Raw genomic sequence first — 19,497 nt, 5'->3', positions numbered from 1 at the left:
TTGGTTTTGATCATGCAATATATGTCATATGGTACAACAGATGATCCCATTGTTCTGAGATGGGGCTGGACTGTCTGTCTGAGCCTTACTTTGTTGTTATTTTGCAGAATTAATCTACTTTGCTTAGTGTCCATGTGACTTAGAATTCTTAATGCTACCGCTTCTTCTCAATCTCGGTCTAAATATACAAAAAATCTTGGGTGCTGTATGGTAGCCAAACTGTGACTGGTTGATATACTAAGTACACAAATTACCTGTCTAATAAAGGAGGTAGAGTAGTCTGGTTATGTGATCTGTCTTGCCTGAAACTATCTATTTGTTCCCCATGTTTGGAAGTTTGATTTGATAGTGATTGTGGTGGATTTGTGCTTAAAACATTTGTTTTAGAAAGACTTTAGTTTCAAACTACTCATGAGCTTGTGCTTCTTCAAGCAGCTTCTTGTACAACTTCTTTCATAAAGACTTATGCTGCATTCTAAAACAACGAATAAAAGCTGGTTGAAAACCGTGACTTCAATAGGTGGACTACAGTATGTAATTCTCCAGCAAGGCTAATTTCGAGGATAGAAGGATACAGATTTGCTGCCACAAAACTCTACACAACATTAATCCCTCGTCTTCTTCCCTTCAGGACCCTGTGATAGAGTGACTAGTTAGGTTTCCACTGTTACTCATACCTCTCCAGTCCTATCGTCAGTGGTTCCCAGGTATGGTACATGGTTGCTATTGGTACAGTCTTTTAAAGACAGCTTTTGTCTCCCTCCCTAAGCTGTTATCAATAGTCTCAAAGTGTTGTAGAGTGATAATGTGATGAAGATGTTCTGTTATTTTATGATAAATCGAGATTATAGATTCCAAGTCCAACAAGTGCTATGGGAACACCAAAGATCCTGTGTAATGTTGACAATGAAAAAAATAAATAAAAATGGGATACTGTTGAAAAGTTATTCAGGATTTGTGGTACTTGTTTTGTTAGTCTAAGTTGTAGTTCTAAATCTCATGCATTAAGATGTCTACTTGGTGATTGAAGTGGCTTTCAAATCATAACCTACATGGGTAGATCAGTTCTTGAAATGGTGATGGTCTAGTTATCCACAGGAGGTGGTGCTGAAATGTACACCACTGGCTGCTCTTGAACAAAACAGATAACATGGGCCGTTACAGTCCATGTTCAGAAGAGTAGGTTCATGTATGATGTCACTGGAGGGTTGCCACGGTGCTTAACTGCGAGGAGGAGACAGAATAAGAAGAACTAATGCATCAGAGAATGCATCTGGTAGACAAGAGCTTTCAAAATGACATCGCTGCTGTGTGTCAAAGACTGAGTGATGGCAGGGCTTAATCTAAAATGTTTGTACTTGGCGACAGTCATAGAGAGCATTGAGAGAATACAGGCAGTCCAATTTTCCATATAAGCTTTATATAAATATATATATTATCCTCCAGGGAGTCATGCAATATGGATGGCACTGAATACACCGAAGATTCTAAGAGACTTTCTTTCAACTTCAGTGGTAAGTTATCAATGAATTCCTGACAATTTGAAAATGATGTGACTATTGAATAGAAGACAGAATATATTCAATGGGTAACCTCTAGTACAATACCTCCTTAAATAACTGATCTGATCTGACAGGAGAAATTACATGAAAATTACCCTTTGCTGCAATGCATGTGAATAGCCTATTCGGATTATAGACAAACCTCTCCATACACAGTAGCTTTTGGTAAATATACTGTAGGCTGTACTGTGGTAGATGATGTACTACTGTATGTAATACAATAAACTTATAAATAGTCAGACCAGAGTATTACTGTTAACAAACTGATCCCATGGAGAAAAAGCTTGAATTATGAGAACCAAAAGTTATTGCAATGACTCATTTTGTATGAAATGTGAATGATTCAAGGTGATTTAGTTTAGTGTGACCCTTCATTTGAGATTAATATTTTTTCAACAAAGACATTTTGAATGCATTTGACAAACAAATGTGTTTGTGTGACATTTTCTTCACCAGGCGACTCAGGGCATTCATCTGGTATTGAACCCAATGTCAGTTTGGTCCATCCATGTGGTAACAGCTCCTGTGAGAAGTACAGGAGACCGGGATGCCCATACAGCACTACTGAACTGGTCCTCATCGTCATGGTAACTGGCTGTATCAGCCTCACCACCATCCTGGGCAACGCTCTGGTGATGCTGTCAATCAAAGTCAACCGTCAACTCCAGACTGTCAACAACTACTTCCTGTTTAGCCTGGCCTGTGCTGACCTCATCATTGGCCTGCTCTCCATGAACCTCTACACTCTCTACATCATCATGGGCTACTGGCCCCTGGGACCTGTAGTCTGTGACCTATGGTTGGCCCTGGACTACATGGTCAGCAACGCCTCGGTCATGAACCTCCTGGTCATCAGCTTCGACCGCTACTTCTGCGTGACCCGACCGTTGACCTACCCGGCCAGGCGGACCACCAGACTGGCTGGACTGATGATCGCAGCAGCGTGGGTGGTTTCCTTCATACTCTGGGCCCCAGCCATTCTCTTTTGGCAGTCCTTCATGGGGAAGCGCATCGTCCCAGACGGGGAGTGCTACATCCAACTCCTCTCCAACCCCGCGGTCACGCTAGGAACCACCCTCCCCTCGTTCTACCTGCCCGCTGTCATTATGATCATCCTCTACACACGCATGTCTCTAGCCAGCCATCGTCGGTTGACTGAGATCCAGCCTGAAAGTAAGAGAGCGAGGACCTCTAGTGGCCTACTGAAACACTGGAGGAGCTGTGTGTCGTCCCAGCCAGACATAGTCACAAAACCAAAGAGTGATTCTGATAAATTGACCGAAATTGTCTCTGTTGAGGGTGAGACTAGTGTCTGCCCTAAGCAGAGGGTGAAGGAGAGGAACAAAGCTAATAAGATTACCCAGCTAAGCATTGTCCATAATGGCTCTTCTACCTCTGACAATCAGCCCAGAACATTATTGTATACTGCCAGCTTCAGTACATGCCAAACCAAAAGGAGGAGACGATTTGAGACAAGGGAGAAGAAGATGACCAAGATCATCTTCGCCATCCTCCTGGTCTTCATCCTCACCTGGACGCCTTACAGCGTCATGGCTGTCATTGGAACCTTCTGTCACTCCTGTGTCTCAGACACTGTGTGGACCATGGGCTACTGGCTGTGTTATATCAACAGCACCATCAACCCTGGGTGCTATGCACTGTGTAATGTTACCTTCAGGAAGACATTCAGGAACCTTCTGAGGTGTCAGTATAAAAACATGGGTAGGAAGTAAGGATGCACTCACAACACACTTTGCATAAAATCAAATTCTTTGAGGAAGAGGTCTTTTATCGTTTGATTAATGGAGTTCCAAGGGGTTTTGTAGAAGATGCTTGAATTGGGAAGATTAGAAGGGAAATGTTCAACTTGTATTTCATTTGTTGTGATCTTTAATAAGGCATAGACTTGTCTTTTATAAGTTATGCTGATGTACTTACCTTTAATGCTCTTTATTCTTCTGGTTAAAACTTTACATTAAGTTGTCTTATACCTGTGTATTAACCTCTTAACGCTGTAATTACTTTATATTACATACTCCTAATTCCACTTTTGTAATAACACAAACTGCTAAACTTTATAATGCAGTTACAAAACAATTACTAAATGCACTGTGTAACAGCATATTAATAAAAAAAATCTTACTATAATAATGACAGTTACAACACCATTATAGGGGGAACATAATGTGTCTGACCTTTTTCTTCTAAGAATTATTTTGAAAAATATTAGAATGCATAGAATTCACACACACACATTTTGTTTTGTTATACAAACAACAGTACAGTATTTAATTGTTGTGCTTTTATACAAACCTTATGTTGCAATGGCAGTGATTTCTACAGTTCAAAAAATACATTTTGCAGAGGACTTATTTTATTCTACATTGGTTTTCTTGGATTTCCATATTTACTTACAAAACCTATTACGCTAACATCTTCTAAGATATAAGTCATTGAATATATTCAATAATACCCTTGATCACTGAAGAAACAATTGTGTTTGTTGTTTTGATGTTAATTTTGTTTATATCTATCAACTTTATCACTTTCTATAGAAATTGAGTTCTTGAAATGTTCAGTTAAAACATGGGATAGACTATGAACTATGATGGCTGAATTCATAGTTACCTAGTGGAAGAAATGTTCAACTTTTACACCTTTAATCAAAATAAACATATAACTTCAAGAAAAGACACGAGAGTGACAGAGTTGAGTTTTGCCTTGAGGAGGACAATTCACTCAGCTGCAGAGACATTGGCTGAGTGTTTGGCAAGGGAGAGAAGACGATTGTGCTGCTGAAGTAAGCCAGAGGTCAAACCTGTGTCCCAATCCTCAAACTCTCTTTAGTTCTCACCCCCTTTTGCCTTCTTTCCTGGAAAAAGAAAGACGGTGTGAATGAATTGAACTCTTGTCAATGCAGTCATAGGCAAATGTCACCTCTATTATTATTATTAACTTTAACATTTATTTTGATTATAGCATATAAAGTGCTTTTCTCCTGTCATTTGTTGTGAGTATTTGTTATATATCATCAAATAAGAAAAACAGAAAGCGAACCAGTGCTACTTCCCTTTTTCAATTTGCTCTTGGAAAAGGCAACTCCTAAACTTTCTGTTTTTCTTATTTCATGATCAAAAGTTCATCTTATTCTGCAGTGCGTCCCATTATTGCTCTAAATTGAGGACCAACATCCTTGTAAGCAGCATTAAGGGATGTCTAAGGGTGTATTCCAATCAGGCAGTTATTCCCTGCACTACACAGGGTATTCAGCCAAGGGAACAACAGGTGTACATGATACAAGAAATGGAAAAGTGTTCCTGACAGTCATTGGTAGAGCTGAGTGAGGATTGCAGGAACATTTTAATGTAAATTGTCATATTTTCAGTATGCATTGGTTGTACAATATAGCTATTTATCTATTAAAGTCCTATGTATAGCATTTTTGAAAGTAATATTCTGATATTAAAGGTGACACATAAATAGGGCTATACCTGTCTGAGAGTGATGTAACTGAGTGTTGTTACCAGGGTGTGGAAATCAAAAAAAAACACGAGGCAAAAGTATGTGAATTGAATAGTGGTCAAGTCATTGAGATCCAACATACCTTTGGCCTTCTTGGGCTTTGCGGCGCATGGCTTGGTCACCTTGATGGTGTCCAGACACTCAGCATTGAACATGGCTTTCTTCAGGGTCCCTGATCGGGTCTTGGTGCCAGTAGCCGAGTCACACTCCCCCCAATGGCCAAGCTTGTACTTGCAGTCAGCTAGAAAGAGAAGTCACCACATGAATCTATTATGTGAATGTTAATAATGACACAGAATGCACATACAGTACTCTATTCAGATTTATCGGGCCCACAGTCAATGTCAAACATTGGGCTCTTACGGAAGTCCTTCTTCCAGTTGCAGGGGATACTGCAGTCATGTTTCTGGGTTTGCCCGTTGCACGTGGCTTCGCGGACGCCAGCTCCACAGTCCCCAGAGTTGGGCACACATTTTCCATAGTGCATGTCGGTACAGTCTGAGCCTGCTTTGCCATCCTTGCCCTCTTTTTTATGACCTGGGCCTTTTTTATGCTTGTTTGCTTCTGTGGTGACCATCAAGGCCACAAGCAGCACAAGCGTCACTGAAAACACACCTTGCATTCTGTGGTGAGAAGAAAAAAAAAAAGAAAATGTCTTAAGCAATGGGCAGAAGTTTCAATAGCAGCCTATCATGCACCTGCACTGTTGTCACAGATTCTCCAATGTTGTATTGTAAAATAGATTTAACACACTAAACTAGAGCATTCACTTTTTTACATGGGAGCGTTATTTGGTCACAAGCAGAACATCGCAATAGGCTAGCCACATCTTCAGAGCCAGACATAAAAAATAATAATAATGTGCTTCTGCTCCCGACTGCTGCTCCCCTAGCCTGTAATTAGTCTGGGGTAGCTTCTTGTGACTGATAAGCAGGACAGGTCCAACCAGGTGCGTTGGTCCTTCTAGGAGTGTAGCTCTTCCAGGAACACATCTGTTTTCTGGAAATTGCTCATCAAATCATGCCCTGGAGGAACTATGACACAATCCACATGTTTCCTTAGAGTTTGCCTCATCAACTGAACCAAAACAACTCCAGCAGCAAGTAGCCAAGAATGGGAATACATTCCCTAAGTGTTGCTAAGAGTTACTGCACTTCACTTAAAGCGAAACACTTATTTTTATAGTACAGCCTTTTGAGACTCAACTTTACTTAGCACTGCAGTTAATTAACTGTCCTTAGAAAATTACCTAATGTCTTATATATAGCCTGGTCCGAGATCTGTACGTGCTTTAACAAACAGTCTGACATCTTCTAGTTTGTATTATAAAAGTGAATGTATTCTGATATCATTCCTATTCGATCAAAATATTTGGGCTGGTTAACATTTGTCTCATTGATAAAAAAATAAAAAAAGCCCTCTTCCATTATTTGATGAAGGCTCAATCAACAAGCACAGCAGTATCTTCCCCTAATATGTGGGCCATGGGCACACCCTTGAATACATTAAATGTGTCAATAACCCATAAATCTCTCCCTCTCTCCATTATTGGGCTGAAAAATACAGACTCCTCTTTCACAGAGAAAGAGCCTTGATTAAACGAGACCCCTTCTTTCACACGTAACAGCCGGCGGAGCAAATCCCGTTCCTCTCCCGGTCCTAAATGTGGAGGGCTTCTCCGGGTATAGGGCTTTTGTGTGAACAGAACAGGCTCTCAGCAGGCCCCCTCTCTGTGCTCCAGCCATGCGGAGGGGGAGGCCAAGCGCTCCCTGAAAGACTCTTTAGAGTCCCCCTCAAAGGAATACTGATTCATTGGCCCAAAACAAAGCCCCTTCTTGCCTGTTTTCATTTCTCTCAAAAGCCCTAACACAGATCCCATGCCATGTCTTAGGAGCAGGCCTCTCCCCGGACCGGCTGAATATAAACTTATTTGCATAAGAAGACAATCAAGTCTTCAGATGAAGAAAAGAAGCGTGATGCTCCCTTTGGTAAATGCAAGGGCAGTACATTTTGAGAACTTCCTCATGAACCGTAGAGTTCACTCTCCCTCGAGAGGCAAACTTCATGAAAATCATTTAGGGATGATGTTGAGTGCAGATTTCTATAGATTTCTAGAACTAAATTATCATATCAACCAAACACTATGTAAACAATTTGAATGGGTGTTTTTAACTGAGACATGACTTGATTATAGCCATTGACATCAACGTTAATTAAATACTGAATACCGGGAGAAAGAGGCCCTACTATATAATGTTTTATTGACAACATGAACCAAGACTTGGTCTTTTTCAACATTGATGTACATGACTACAGCCATACATATATGCTTTATCCTTCAAAGGGACAAATGTTTGATCTGACCACTAAAAGGCTTGAATGAGAGACCACAATAGCGGACCTGAAGAAAAAAAAATTGGATTAAAGTTGGGGTGCATTCCATTCTTCCAGTCATTCTTCAACCATGACTTGCCTATTTACTCTCTGAAATGTAGGATTACCAAAAACATGCATTGTGCCTTACACTGTCCCTCATCTTGATGCGATTTAGTTTTGAGGAGTTTGAAAATATCTAACAGTCTGTGACTATTGCTCAGTCCTTAGTCCATTTACTCTGTTGGTAGTATTAAAGCAATACAAGTGCAAGAGTGTTGCTTTAATTGGAGTGAAATACACCACTGAGCCGGCTTTGCGCAAACAATGAACTAGCCATGGTGACTTCCTATAGGGCCAGATGAATCTGAACATTTTGATGGCTTTGACAGGAGAAAAAAACATTCAGAAATCACACAGGTTGGTGATGTCCCCGAAAAATTTGCTTGGTATTTCTCTCATTCTTCATTGTCTGTTTTTTCAAATACCTGATGTTGAGAGGAGTCTCAAGTTTCTTAATATGATTCATGGATCTACAATTCGTCTGCTATGGGTTCAGATGGCTGGCTACGGGCTGATAGGGTTGGAGTATGTGGTTTAAACAAGTGGCACCATGATGGAGAGACCCTGTCAAACACCTGATTAAGGTGGGCTACAAGGAAATGATAGGAATGCGACATTAATGTCGACATAAAATGACCAGAGGGAGATTGAGAGGATAGGCTATTTACCAACACACTGAATGAAAAAGTACTTGGGGGTTAAAACCGACTCCCTAATGTATACTTTAGTAACAGCGTAAAAGCGCAAATGGGAGCTTTGTGCGTAATTGTCAAAGCATCACTCGCTTTGAACATTCACAAAAACACAGTGAACAGAAAATAAATTATTTAATAATGAGAAATCGTACATAAAACAAAAATAACGAATAGTACATAAAACAAACTTTTATCAATCATCAATAATCATAAACTAAACCGACAAAACAATAACTAGCAAAGTCGTAGTCTATAATAAAAGCTGCTAAATAAAAATACATAATCAAACTTACTTTATTCTCACAAGTGGGCAACTTCACAGTCACTATACCGGCAGAGTTGTCGTTTGCTGTCCTGCTCCCAGACTACAGCTCGAATCTACTGAGTCCACTCGCTTTTTTGGGGGGAAACTCGTTTGGGATGACCGCATATGAACAATGTTTAAATCAGCCACACGATGACATCACTCACCCACGTGGCATTATTTTAATCCACATAATGAGAGGCAAAACAAGACCAATTGATTAGCATAACAGGGGTTTTAAGCCTACTGTAAAGATTATTCCCATTATTTTCTTTTTGAGATAGACAGTATTTGATTCACATTATTGCCTTTCTGCATTTGTAAGGAAACGTTTCATGTCACAATCCAAGACAATTAAGGTAAGAATACAGAGTGATATGGGGAAATTCTGGGGCAAGGAATGACAAGTGACCTAGGCTATAGAGATAGGCCGATGTGGAATCACCTGGTCACTGGGGTGTGCTTCTTGACTATTATTACACAACAGACCCAGCCATGTTTACCAAGACCATAAACATCCCAAGTGAGGAACACCTATTTGATTAGGGATTCAGTCAGGTGAGTAAATAATTGTTCTAGGTAAGAATTAGTCCAATAGATCATGCAGTGCATGGGTTTGGCTCTGTTGCAGGTCTAAATGCAGCCCCTGTACATGCCTAGCTGTGTGTTCCGTGTTGTTAACATTGAGTTTAATTATTGTAATATTGTGAATTATTTTGTGCTGTTTGAATTTTACTTGGAGTTTATAGTTATTTTAGCATAATGTTACATGATGTTTAGATATGATTGTCAGAAGTCTGTCTATCCACTCAAAATGATAACTTAACATACGGTAGTTGATCCTATTCATGATTCAGCTCCTTGGAAACTCAGCTTGGAAAATACATAATCAATAACAGGATGTGTAAGCACAATTAAGGAGAGTGGAATTCTACTCCCTATTAGTTTGTTTGACAGGGTAACAAATGAAGAGGAGTCACAGAATTGAAAGTGGTAACGAGTGTGTTCCAACCTGGGATGCCAAGGGGACAATGTGTGTCTGGAGACAGCAGCACTATCACACTGCACCACACTCCTATATCTATAATCTTCATCTTACTGCTTTTAAAAGCTATAGCTATTATTCTATTTTACTAGAGGGCCTTTGTTGGTTGTTACTTCTTAGGGCACCACCACCCAAGGTTGTCCGTTCCCTCCCTGTCCTGAAATGGATCAGTCATGCGTTGCGGGCATTGTTAGCCTGTTGCTATTGGAGCCTGCAGCTGGGAAAAAGTCACATGTAGGCCAAATTGTGGAAGAAGGAAGTCTTCCCCTGTGGAGTCCTACAAAGTCTTCGCCCTTCACGATGGAAGACAAGACCAGCCACCAAGCTGGAGATCCCTACTCTTCCAAAACAAGGAATGAAATGATCAGCAAATGTATAACACCAGAAAAGAGGAGTCTTTCAAAAATAGAGCACAAACTTAAAAAATAAAATAAAAAAAAGATCCACAAATGGATGTGTAAAAGCATATGAAAAGAAACAAAAACAGTGTCGGGAATGTTTATATGTTTATTTTTCTTGAAATAGACAGTAATAAACAGGCTTGAAGAGCAAATATACAGTACAACTAGTAATATATATATTATTATTTTTTTACATTTCATACAGGTCTGTCCATTATTTTGGTCGCTGTTTATAAGTACAAAAATTCAAACATGAAATCTCTGTAATTACAATGACTGCATACTGGACAGTACGTTAGTACAGTCATTCACACATTTTTCAAATGCTCATTGCTAATTCTCTAACCCTGAATTGCACAGCAACTCAAAAACTAAGCAATGATAATAAGAGAAAACTAATGTTGTTTTTTTATAGCCTCTTACAAATCTAAAAATGAGGCAGTTATAGTAAGGACTTTGATAAAGCAATCTACATTTCACAATAATCAAGCCATAATACTTGTACAGAGAAAGTAAACTGATCTTGTAAGATACTTGACTCAGCAGTCAGGTTCCACACCATCTTAATAAGTGTCTTCATAGGTTCTCACATTTCAATACTAAATAAATCATGTAAACTGGCTAATATACGAAAGATACTTATAGTACTGAAATAATTGAGGTGGTAACTATGTGGCGTTAAAATATCAATTTTGTTATTTTTCATGGTGAGAGATAGACGATAATCTTTTCACTTGTGTTGCACCGTGTTTTAGGATATAATATTATTTGAATACTGTAGTACACCATGATTTGAAACAAATTAGAAGTTGTAGTATCACAATGTCAAGTGCAATAATATAATCATTTTTATCCCAACCGTTGGGGAAAATACAGATCTTGTGATTTGATTATTTTTGTCACATTGTTATTGCAAACTCTATATTGCCATGTCTCTCATTCAAAATCTACAGTATGAGATTTAGCAGAAGCAGTAAAAGACAACGAATGTAACAAAAAATGGTTTGCAGAATCAAACATTTATCATGGTTTGTAGAATAACATTGGTCTACTTCCTTTGGCGGAAAGAGAGTTGACTTTCAGATGTTCTCTTTTTTACAAGTCCACTCTGTGGTCATCTTGTCACCCAAAATGCTAACAAGATTTATGCATTTTTACATGGGCCAAAGACCCCTTTCCAAGAAGTAAATACAGATTTTGCTTATTTACAGAAACTATACATTGCAAAAGTACACATTTGGAAAAATACATAAGATTTACATAAATGTAGCAAACGAGACAGAATACAGAAAAATATTTCAAAGCTGTATTATATACAGTAAATATCTAGGAACTGAAAAATGTAATGCACCATGAGGAAGTTTAAGCCACAAAGAGAAATACAAAGCATTGGAAAGTGGCAGTGCAAAAACAGCTTTTCGATGAGTTACTAGGATGCTTGTTTTTTTGTTTTGTTTTTTAAATTTGATCATAAGCAAATATGCAAACCATTATCTCTATAAATAAGCATAGTATATTATAAATAACTCAATGTATCAGTGATAGACATAAATCTTAAAGTTAAATATCCAATGGTTGAACAAATATATTTTGAGTATAACAAACATAATTCGTAAACAAATACATCCATAAGTCACTAAAATTAAAAAGGAAATTCTGAGTCGTCACAAGATATGGCAAAGCAACCACCTATCTATTTCAAGCCCACACAGACAAATCGTATTCCATGGTTAAAAGGAACCTCCTTTCAATGACACATCTACACTCTATACATTCCTAAATATACCATGTCATTGCATATGGGGGTATAAAATAATAAGAGGTTTATAAAGCCATATTCAGATAGTTATTCTAGCCCTGAAAATCCCAATAGTGTTTTGTCATTTGCATTTTGATTTACATTCGGTTGCTGTGAAGCTGTGGACTTGGACCCATTTGCAACAGAAGAAAAGCAGTTTCATGCACCCAAACATAGCACTCAACACTCATCAACTGAAGCATCGCGAGAAAGAAACGGACCATTCTCAACCTGGCTCCACTGCCACAGCCCTACAAATAACGTCATTTATAATCCATGTCTAGGCCCCCCTACCCCAAGAGGCGTAGGTTGGCAGTGAATGTACCAGCCTGGCTTGTGGTAACCTCACTCCCTTTAACCTGGTAGAGAGCTCCCTTTTATTAGAGGACGGTTTGGCAGAGAGAGAGAGCGAGAGAGAGAGAGAGGTGTGTGTGTGTGTGTGTGTGTGTGTGTGTGTGTGTATATATATATATATATATATATATATATATATATAGAGTGAAGAGCAGAGGAATCACACAGCGGTCTCCTGGTCCTCTCTCTGGATCATCTGGTAGTGCTGGCGGTTCTCCAGGTACTCCGCCAGCTCTGTGTCATTGGCCTTCTCTGCACGGTGCTTTGGTGTCTCACCCTGAGAGAGGCCAAGGAGGGAGGGAAAGAAAAGGGGGATGAGACGGGGGGGGGGGGGGGGGGGGGAGGTATTGAGACAGAGAGGAAGGGGATGGGAAAGAGAGAAGGCCTCTACATGTGACACATGAATCCTCTTTATTGGGATGAAAACTCAAATCATATTATGGGCTGTTTACTGTTGCCAGTGAGTTCACCATGGCGACTGTGTACCAAGGCCATTGTGGATATATGAGACCAGCCAGGAGTCCTGCAGTGCTACATTTCTCGATGGCAGAGAACATTAATCACCATTACAGAGTAAAGACAGCAATTTCCCCCTGAAATAGGCTGTTACAGGGCTTGAGCTAATAAGCAGACGGATATACTGAGGCCTCACCTGAAGGTCAGTCTTCATGAGGGAAGCCCCAGCCTCCACCAGGTAGTCACAGATTGTCCTCTGACATGTAGCGGCGGCTTTGTGTAGGGCTGTCTCCCCTCTGTGACACACACACACACACACCCCAACTCTTAATTAGTCAATGGGCATGAGACTCCATACACACACACACACACACACACACACACACACACACACACACTAATTCTATACATGTTTTGTTCAAATACAACACATTGTATTCATGCAGAAACACACAGTATATAATGGTTTGCAATATGACTTACGTCTCTTTTTCTGTTACATCCAGGAGACTTGTAGGTGCTGTATGTTGAGGAATCAAACACAATTTCAATGTATTTATATGGGGTTTACATGGCAGTTGGTACAGTGCATTTTCAGTTATGAATGATATAGTATAATTCCTAAATTGAACTTTTCCCACAAACATTTATTACTTTGGAAAATCTAAAGTAGGTTTGCAAACTAATAAGGCAGACTGCAGAATCTTCCTTTTTAATTTTTATCCAAATAATTCAGCATTCTTGTAAATTAAGAAAGGTCCGAGTTGAATGGTGCAGTTCATGTCTCACCATTGTCTATGATGTATTTGACAATCTCCTTGCTGCCCACGTCTACTGCGTGATGGAGTAATGTACAGCCCAAAGAATCCTGCAGCAAAATGTCTGCCCCCTCTTTGTGTAGCTCTGTGAACTAAAAGAAACAGAGGGGACGATTACTTACAGGTCAACATTACATGCACTCATATTTGTCTACTGTCTTAGTTTTCACTACCTTCACTTGGACTGTCTTCTTTAAAAAATATATCTGTAAGTTTATGCAGTATAAATGATTGCTGTGTAACCAACATGACTTACCCTTTCAAGGTCTTCTGTCTTCACACACTCAATTAACTCAGAAGCTGCAAAACATTGTTCGATATATTTAATCCTCACTATATACTTATACTGAAGATCTTGCATAATCTAATAGCGGACATTAAACAATGTTACATGAAATTAAAATACATGTAAAAATGGGATCTTTACCTTTATCAGTGTCACATAAAACAGCACTACCAGAACTGGGAGAAAAGAGTAAAGAGACAGATTTACACTACAGCCATTAAAATGGCAAATCTAGGTAAAGGACAACTGGTCACTGAATTGAACGATGTACATTCATATCATATGAAAGTGATAATGTGTGAACATGCGGCACTGCTCAGGTCATGTAATGGTACAGCAGAACACATACAAAAACAGCATACCTAACTATGGGTCTGAAATCAGCTAGAGTTGTGCTGGACCGACGAACACTCACAATCTTAGCCCCCCTCCTTCAAGATGAAGACAGGACAAAACAAGACAACAGTCTATATGTTACACAAGCATAAATGGGTGAGGGAGGCTCAAATTAGCTTTAAGGAACCATGTTGAGGCAAGTTCCTTATAAGAGCAATTGTTGGTTTTCAAGAGTTTCAATTTTTTTTATTACATATATTTGAATTTTAACACTGATGGGTATGTTTACACAAGTGTTGTCTATAAACTAATGATGGTTTAACATTGAAATTCAGTTGAAAACGATAATACGATATAACCACTACTTTCCAATTTATCATTTTCAATAAAAAAATCTCACAAAATATGTATTTGGTTGTAATTGTATTTGGTCATTCTTAGACTCTTTCAGATGCATATATGCAGTGATAAATCTAAATGAATGACAATTTAAGGAGCCATGCGCTCTTTACTTGATCTACTCCCATAGAAATAGGACTGTTGCAATAAGTTTGAAAAAATGTATTGCTTTAATTGGAAGCCTTTGGGAATGCATACAGAGGTTACCCTGTATGATCCAAGGTAGTATAACCTGGCTATGAAATCTAGTTAATTCATGAGGCAATTCTCAACACATGCATACCCCGTTAACCATGAGATTAGAAGGCACAAATGTGCTAGGGATGTTTCTTTGTAAGAATTGTGCCTAGTCTTACCACACACAGATTTGACATTGCATGTGTCCTATTTCTTCAGCCTTCTCCTGAAGTGTGCACTTGTGCACTCCCCCACATGCTTTAGATGGGAATAGCCTAGGACTGGTGTAAAAGCTCATGTTTAGACCAATCCTATGTGTGTTGGAAAGTGCACAAGTGCACACTTAAGAAGAAGGGTGGAAAAAATGTCAGAGGCATTATTTGATTTCCTCAAATAATTACAATTCTGAAATAATTTAGACTGTAGTATAGTTTATTTGTAAACTATTTTAGTGCAGATGAATATATCCTAACATGTTATTGCATCTTGCCAAATACCATTGAAAAACACACACCCTAACCATAAGTATAGTAGGCTAGAACCCTAGGGACAAGGTTATATGAATGTGCGTTTGTGTGTCATTTATTTTCCATGAACTCTGTAATGTACCAAATCTTTGAAATACCAAATGTTCCAGATGACCTTGGAAGTGTGAGGCCTCTAAGCCTAATCTTTCTGTTTAGAACAGGTGGTGGGCATCAGGCCTTCTCCACTCGCACAAAGCGTATTAGGAACGTACTAGGATATAACATTTGCGGGTTTTTCTGACTCAGAGAGAGACTATGTGCATTCAACTGTGGTTGGTTTGGTGTACTCTCTCTTGCAGATCGGTAAATGGACGAAATAAAGACTTTGCTCTTTGTTTCTGATTAAATTGACCACTGGACTTACGTCATCATTGAAGCACAAAGAAGTTGCATTTTACACTACAATAACACTTACACTGTTATATGAGCAGTGTAAAGCGGGACCCAACATCTCATTTTAACTAAAAAGAGTACAGGGCACTGTATATTATATATACACATACCATAGAAATTGAATTACAGGAGAACACTATACTAAATATTAGCTGTTAAGACTCCAGGGTTCTGACCTGCACAGGCCAGACTTGGAGGAGCCCTGGGAGTTGCTGTGGGCCAGTGCCTCGGTGGCTGAGCTGTCGCTGGAGATCCTCTTCCTCTGAGAATCCCTTATCCTGCAGGAGGAAAGGAACAATCTTAGATAAACAGGTTCTACCGAGAACCAAAAAGGGTTCTTCAGCTTGTCCCTGTAGGAGAACCCTTTGAAGAACCCTTTTTGGTGCCATGTAGAACCCTCTATCTGGGAAGAGCTCTACATGGAACTAAGCAGGGTTTCCCAAAGGGTTCTCCTACAGGGACAAGCCGAATAACCCTCTTTTTTTTTCCTTATAATAATAATAATAATAATAATAATAATAATAATAACAACAACAACAACTTTATTTATATAGCGCTTTTCTAAACAAGGTTACAAAGTGCGACTAAACAAGTGAAGAGATCATAGAGAAATACACCAGCAAGTAAAATCCCAAACAGAAAGAAAGCAACATTCAAATAATAAATATCATTGAGAATCAGGCAAGAAATAAGGTTTGAAATAAAAAAATAATTAACTAATTAAAACCATTACACAATAATACTTAAAACATCTACATAAACAATTAAATGCGTCAATTAAAAGGGTCTGAATACTTATGTAAATGTGGAATCAGTTTTTTATTTTTAATAAATTAGCAAACATTTCTAAAAAACTGCTTTCGCTTCGTCATTATGGGACATTGTGTGTAGATTTATGAGGAAAAAAAATAATAGAATCCATTTTAGAATAAGGCTGTAACATAACAAAATGTGGAAAAAGTTAGGGGGTCTGAATATTTTCAGAATGCACTGTATAGTAAGAACAACATGGGGCCTAAAATGGAACCCTGAGCCACTCCCCAATTTAAGAGATAAGATGTAAACCAATTTAGGGCAGTGTCTGTAATTCCCACACAATTTCTAAGACGGTCAATTAAGATGGTATGATCAATTTTGTCAAAAGCAGCACTAAGGTCAAGGAGAACTAGAATGGAGCACTGACTTTGAGCAAAGCAGTCTGTGCTTAGGGGGGGGACTTTGTCTTTGTTGTCATTTCTAAATGGTAAAACCAGTATGTACATAAATGCCATCAAATAAGACAATTTATACTCTAACCTCATAGAAATGTTTGATTTCAAATCCAAAAAGTTATTCACAAGTTGAGCCAAGACAGGTTAGAGAGGAGAGGTGACAAGACAACATTGCATTGATGAAGCAAAGCTGCCAGGAAGCCTGCTGTTAGAGAGTGCACAGACAGACTACTGTTGGGACCCTGCCAGTAGGCTGGAGGGGCTGTGGAGTGTGTGTCACCCTCAAACAGTGTGTGAAACAGTGTGTGTCTGGCCCTGCCTGCCTGTGACCCTTCTGACCCAGCCATCATGTCGTCTTATCTAGCCTGGGGGGTCTGGGGCAACAGGAGCTAACATGTTTTTCAGTATCAGCGCCATAAAAGAAGATGTGTGTTAGACATTGCACCATCACCACAGTATTGACTTAACAGGGAGGGAAGGGGAGTGCTGGCGGTGTGATTTAGGAGAGTAACAAAAACAGCTTTTAAAGTGTGTGTGTGTGTGTTTAGCTAAATTCATGTGTTTTACTAATGTTAGACTTTAGTAGTTATGGCTCCATAAAATGTTCAATCGTACACCACTCACCTAGTTCCTGGAGAGGAGGCAGGAGAGGAGGAGGAGGAGGGGAAGGCAAACTGGTGAGACTCTAGTGGGCATTCCCCGTACGAGTCCACCAGATCTGGCATTCCTGGCGAGGTGCCCACTGTCTCCTTGATGACCAGCTCCGGGTCCAGGATGAAGAGCTCGTCTTGGGAGATCTCAGTGACGTAGTTCAGGTGCTCCTTGAGGTTCCAAATGTTACATACACTGTGTTAGGAAATACCTCACCACAACCCTTGACAACGACAGTGACTCTGACTAACTTGGAGCTTAAGGCACTTTATGTTAAAGGGACACTTCAGAGATGGTGACCTCCAAATCATTGTCCAGGTCACCTTACGAACATGTAGGCATGTGAAAACAGCTTCCAAATGCATTCTGTAGATCAAAAGCTAGGTATCGCTAGTTTGAGGATTTTACCCTGAGTGATGTATTTGGGAGTAATCACATGGTTTTGAAAACTAAAAGGCGCTTTAGGGAGGAGTGATCTCTTACCATTTCTGAATTAGGTATTGCCTGGTTTGTTTACATCCATAAGCACTGCACTAGAGCATCTATCACCTGTGTTTATTAACATGCTTAGATAAAAGGCTATTTTCTCGCTTATTTGCTTGATTTGTATTATTTTCCAGAACTATTTAGGCAACAAAGACCACTAGTAACTTGCTGTTGAGTTGTAGTGACTATCAGTGACATTTTCCTTCATTTTCCTAACATTTACAGTGCCCTGCGTAAGTAATACTCTGGTATGCCTGTAGGTACATACAGTGCCCTGCGTAAGTAATGGGACAGTGAAGCATTTTTTCTACTTTTTGCTTCACAGCTGATGAACAAGACTACAGAGACTGATAATGCCATTAAGTATTATGAGATTGTTGTTGTGTAGTCACTATGTTGTATGTTCTGTTGTTGTGTTGGACTATTGTGGTTTGTGTATATTTTTCACATCTTGGAATATGATGATTTTATCTATTTATTTGTAGTGTTCCTACATAGAATTCAATAGAAAAACCTCATTCTCCACTCAATGTAGACATTTCTTTTGGCTTCACAGTTGCATAGCCATAAATCAAAATATATCAAACATTAAAAACATCAGGCACTAAACACTATAGTACCTCAAAATAAAGTTCATTAGATTGTATCAAATGTGCAAAAAAATGCAATGTTTGTAATGTACCTGACCACGGTCTATCCTGTAGAATCGATCTGCAGTTGTGCCTAAAAACAAAGCAAACAGCATTGATGACGTGGCATTGTTTTGTTATTCTATAGAACCTGTATTCCACCATCCTACATAAATATATGCCAACACAATGCTGCGCCTGATTTGTATCAACAACAAGGAAGTTAATCTTCCGTACAAAATGGCTGAAGTCGTTTGTGTCTATAATTCCTGTAATTCTGTACGTGCTCAATCAAATATATTTCACCAAATGCATTACTTACAATCAAGGAAGCACCATTTAGGGGAAAGCTTTTGTGAGGAAAGTTCTGATTTCACAGCATCACTTTCCTGTAAGAGAAAAGGAAAGAAAGAGAGAACAATATTAATACTGTATATCAGCTGATTTCCAACTTCCATCTTCATTACACAGAAACTTGCAAGTCAGGAGTACTTTGTAAAACAGAAGTATTTTGTAGAGGTTCATCACACAAACACAGTACATTTGAACTCCACAAGGGGGCACAGAATTACTATCATCTCTCGCACATACTCACACAAACACGCACACGCACACACACACACACACACACACACACACACACACACACACACACACACACACACACACACACACACGCACACGCACGCACACGCACACGCACGCACACACGCTCTTGGGTCAAGTTGCTCTTAGGCACTGAGGAGCCTACCTTCGCAAAATCTTAACTTTAACGGTTTGAGGGGGAAAAGAGCAAAACTGACCTGAGACCAGTGCCTAGGGGCAACTTCACCCCACTCCCACAAACACTGTGATCAGTATCACAGCTCTTGCTCTTCCTTACCTCATCCAGACCGTCCTGTAGACTCTCAATGTGAGTGCGGCACGTCTCCAGATCACTGTCTCCTGGGACTATGATGACTCCCAATGGGATCGCTGAGAGAGGGCAAAGACATTTTGTTCGATGAGGTT

At 39.4% G+C, this 19,497-nt stretch overlaps 3 protein-coding genes across 4 annotated transcripts in view; 1 reads left to right on the top strand and 2 right to left on the bottom strand.

The window, feature by feature from the left end:
- Window positions 1-1,459: 1,459 nt before the first annotated feature.
- On the top strand, window positions 1,460-3,295 carry chrm4b (cholinergic receptor, muscarinic 4b; the record flags this gene model as incomplete). The annotated part of the gene is made up of 2 exons (XM_083666528.1): window positions 1,460-1,514; window positions 2,019-3,295. 2 exons carry the CDS (start codon window positions 1,460-1,462, stop codon window positions 3,293-3,295), a joined length of 1,332 nt encoding a protein of 443 aa, XP_083522654.1.
- A 966-nt stretch (window positions 3,296-4,261) lies between these two features.
- Window positions 4,262-5,706, bottom strand: mdkb (midkine b; the record flags this gene model as incomplete). Its single annotated transcript, XM_083665851.1, has 3 exons — window positions 4,262-4,434; window positions 5,167-5,325; window positions 5,448-5,706. The coding sequence occupies 3 exons, from the start codon at window positions 5,704-5,706 to the stop codon at window positions 4,406-4,408; spliced, it is 447 nt and encodes a 148-aa protein (XP_083521977.1). The 3' UTR covers window positions 4,262-4,405.
- A 4,353-nt stretch (window positions 5,707-10,059) lies between these two features.
- Window positions 10,060-19,497, bottom strand: part of dgkzb (diacylglycerol kinase, zeta b) — a 49,953-nt gene continuing 40,515 nt past the window's right edge. For both annotated transcript variants that reach the window (XM_083666735.1, XM_083666734.1), the window contains 12 exons: window positions 19,370-19,461; window positions 18,809-18,875; window positions 18,540-18,580; window positions 17,345-17,541; window positions 15,686-15,787; window positions 14,040-14,108; window positions 13,819-13,853; window positions 13,648-13,691; window positions 13,363-13,483; window positions 13,057-13,093; window positions 12,770-12,869; window positions 10,060-12,394 (listed from right to left, as the gene is read on the bottom strand). In XM_083666735.1, coding sequence (XP_083522861.1) covers window positions 12,278-12,394; window positions 12,770-12,869; window positions 13,057-13,093; window positions 13,363-13,483; window positions 13,648-13,691; window positions 13,819-13,853; window positions 14,040-14,108; window positions 15,686-15,787; window positions 17,345-17,541; window positions 18,540-18,580; window positions 18,809-18,875; window positions 19,370-19,461 — 1,022 coding nt within the window. In that variant the 3' untranslated portion in view covers window positions 10,060-12,277. The remainder of the gene's footprint in view (window positions 12,395-12,769; window positions 12,870-13,056; window positions 13,094-13,362; window positions 13,484-13,647; window positions 13,692-13,818; window positions 13,854-14,039; window positions 14,109-15,685; window positions 15,788-17,344; window positions 17,542-18,539; window positions 18,581-18,808; window positions 18,876-19,369; window positions 19,462-19,497) is intronic.

The sequence above is a fragment of the Argentina silus genome (genome assembly GCF_951799395.1).
Source record: "Argentina silus genome assembly, chromosome: 3".
Lineage (NCBI taxonomy): Eukaryota > Metazoa > Chordata > Actinopteri > Argentiniformes > Argentinidae > Argentina > Argentina silus.
Note: the sequence above shows the minus strand (reverse complement) of the source record. Positions and strands in the feature narration are given on the sequence as shown.